We start from the raw sequence: 2,795 nt of genomic DNA, 5'->3' as shown, positions 1-2,795 counted from the left end.
CTGAGGGGAAGGAGACAGGACAGGAGAAGAAAGGGGAAGGCACCACGGGACAGAGAGGAGGAGAGACAAATGCGGGGGTGGGGGAGCAACTGGAGACAACGAGAAAAAGGGCAGGAGGGGAGGTGTGAGTGGGAGGGGGGACAGGGTGATGCTGGGAGAGGGGGTTATAGTGGGGAGGAGGAGATACTGGGAGAAGGCTTGAAAGAAGGGGTGGGCTTGAGGAAGGCAGGGATGGAGCAAGGCATGTGTGAGGGCACAGGGGCATGAGGAGACTGGGGAGAGAGGGTGGTGAGGAGGTGGGCATCAGGGAAAAAGAGAGCAAAGGTGGCAAGGGCAGTGAGGGAAGAGGGAGGCACCAGGAGGGTGCAGCACTAAGGGAAGGTGCAGGTGCCAGGGGATTCTGGGAAGAAGCAGAAGGGCAGACACCTGCAGGGGAGGGACCAGCACCAGAGGAGAGAGGCAGGACAGGTGTGTGGAGGGAGGTGTTAGGAGAGAGGATGAGGAAGGGTGGCTCACATGATCAGAGTGGGCTGGTGGAGGGGGGCAGGTCTCAGGAATACTCGTGAAATGAGGAGTAACAGTTAATTCGAACTAAGGAGTTAGTTCAAGTTAATGTTTAACTGCCGCGTCTAGCCGCGGGCAGTTAGTTCGGACTAAGAAGGATTTAAAAATGGCGGCACCCGGGAACATGCAAATTAAGACCAAGATATTTAAATCCCAGGCTTCATTTGCAACTCCGGTTGCCCTCATTTGCCTACCTAGTTTGAACTAATGAGCTAGTGTACACATACCCATATTTATCAATAACTTGGGTGCCACAGTGGAACATCCAAACAAGCCACATGAACTCAGTACTGGTGCACAACACAAAATCCATTCTGCTCATGGGAGGAAACTCTTAGAGAAAACACTTCCCCCAGCCTCTCTGTACCTGAGTTAATGTCACACACATTGGGGTAATGCAATTTCAGGATAGTTGCATGAGAGATATCGGGGATGGGGCAAACTAATCCCTGTTGGTAGGAGGATGGTGGAAAAAGTCCTTGGGGGGGTCACATGACACCTTTTACTTCTTGTCATGTGTCCATCTTGTCTGGAGAGTGTTACCTCCAGAGGTGTGGCCAATGGGGGGTCAGTGGCGTAGTTAACAGGGGTCAGGTGTGTGGCTAATGGGGGTCAAAGTAAATTTTAAAAAATTCTTTGGGTGCACACCCTAATGAAATATGCTGCGCATGCCTATGATTCATACCCAATCTCTTTATTGTTTGTAGCAATAAGAATTCTGAGTTCACAGCTGCCACGCATCTGGCTTTTCATGGAACAGCATCTGACGTGTTGCACTTACACAGTCCTATTATAAATGCTGCTTCCTATCATGGTCAATTTCTACAAATGTAATTTGCACCCTCCCACAAGTTCAGGCCTTAGAGCCCATCTCAACTTCTCTCTACAGAGAGGAAATCAGCAGATCATATCATCAAGGATGCAGGGGTCAAGTATGGAAGAGGTGCATTTGGCCAATGTTTTTTTATCTTCCTTGTCACCAGAACTGGATCCATGTGATGAATGGACCTTTCACTTGATGAAGAGCTTGATTAGCTTGGCACGCAGGTGTTTGCTTTTCACGCTGTACACGATCGGGTTCATCACGGGAGGCACCAGCAGGTAGATGTATCCTAGCATAACCTGGAGCAAGGGAGAAGTGTGCTCCACAAATCTGTGAGTCACAGACAAGCCCATCATTGGAATGTAAAAGATCAGGACGGCACAGAGGTGGGAGACGCAGGTGTTCAGGGCCCTAAGGCACTCTGTGTGGGATGCGATGCTCAGCACTGTTTTGAGGATCATCATATAAGAGAGGAAGATGAGCAGAGAATCCAAGCTCACTGTGTAGAGTATTACAAAGAAGCCATAGATGCTGTTGACTGTGATGTCTCCACAAGCCTTCTTCATGACCTCCTGGTTTAGGCAGAAGGAATGGGTGAGGACATTAGCTCGACAATACCGATACCGTTTCAGGAGAAAGGGGACTGGGATTTCAACAGTCACCACTCTTAGCACAAATACCAGCCCCATCTTGGCTATTCGTGGCAGGGTCAAGATGGAAGTGTATCTCAGTGGGTTACAGATTGCAATGAAGCGATCAAAAGCCATCAACAAGAGTACAGAGGATTCAATGAATGAAAGTGAATGGATGAAGAACAGCTGTGCAAAACAAGCATCAAGGCTGATCTCCCTAGAGTTAAACAAGAGTACACCCAGTATTGTTGGTGCGGTGGCTACTGATAAGCCAATGTCAGTAATGGCCAACATAGAAAGGAAAATGAACATAGGCTCATGGAGGCTTGTTTCTGTTTTTATAATGTACAGAATAAGAGAATTTCCCATTATTGAAATAGCATAAATAAGGCAGATGGGGATAGCGATCCAGAGATGGATGTCTTCATATCCAGGTACCCCGGTGAGAAGAAACACGGCAGGACTGAATTTGGTGTCATTGGCAGCTGCCATTAGATGCTGGGCACGACCAAGGAGTGTTGAATGTTCCTTCCTGAGAGGAAAAAGAATAGAAGACTGGGCAATATTTTATTAGACATCATTCTATTCTAAGAAAGTAGAAGATCGTTCTGCACGAGAATTCCCGTAGCTCCTGGAAGATGAGCTGAAATGTGGTCTTGGATTTACATAACTGATAAGAATTTAGGGGCTGTCAGTTTGTGTGAAACCTGCACTCCATGTAGTCCAGTATCCAGGGGCTAGTATTTGGACCTGCAGATGAAAAGGAAGAAGCCCAG

General features: G+C 47.9%; 1 protein-coding gene across 1 annotated transcript; it reads right to left on the bottom strand.

Annotated features, from left to right (window-relative positions):
* Positions 1 to 1,575: 1,575 nt before the first annotated feature.
* Positions 1,576 to 2,544, bottom strand: LOC102463108 (olfactory receptor 51G2-like). Its single transcript, XM_025189381.2, has one exon. The coding sequence runs from the start codon at positions 2,509 to 2,511 to the stop codon at positions 1,576 to 1,578; it is 936 nt and encodes a 311-aa protein (XP_025045166.2). The 5' UTR covers positions 2,512 to 2,544.
* Positions 2,545 to 2,795: the final 251 nt, after the last annotated feature.

The sequence above is a fragment of the Pelodiscus sinensis genome, chromosome 1 (genome assembly GCF_049634645.1).
Source record: "Pelodiscus sinensis isolate JC-2024 chromosome 1, ASM4963464v1, whole genome shotgun sequence".
Taxonomy (NCBI): domain Eukaryota; kingdom Metazoa; phylum Chordata; order Testudines; family Trionychidae; genus Pelodiscus; species Pelodiscus sinensis.
This window is presented reverse-complemented; position numbering and strand designations above follow the sequence as displayed.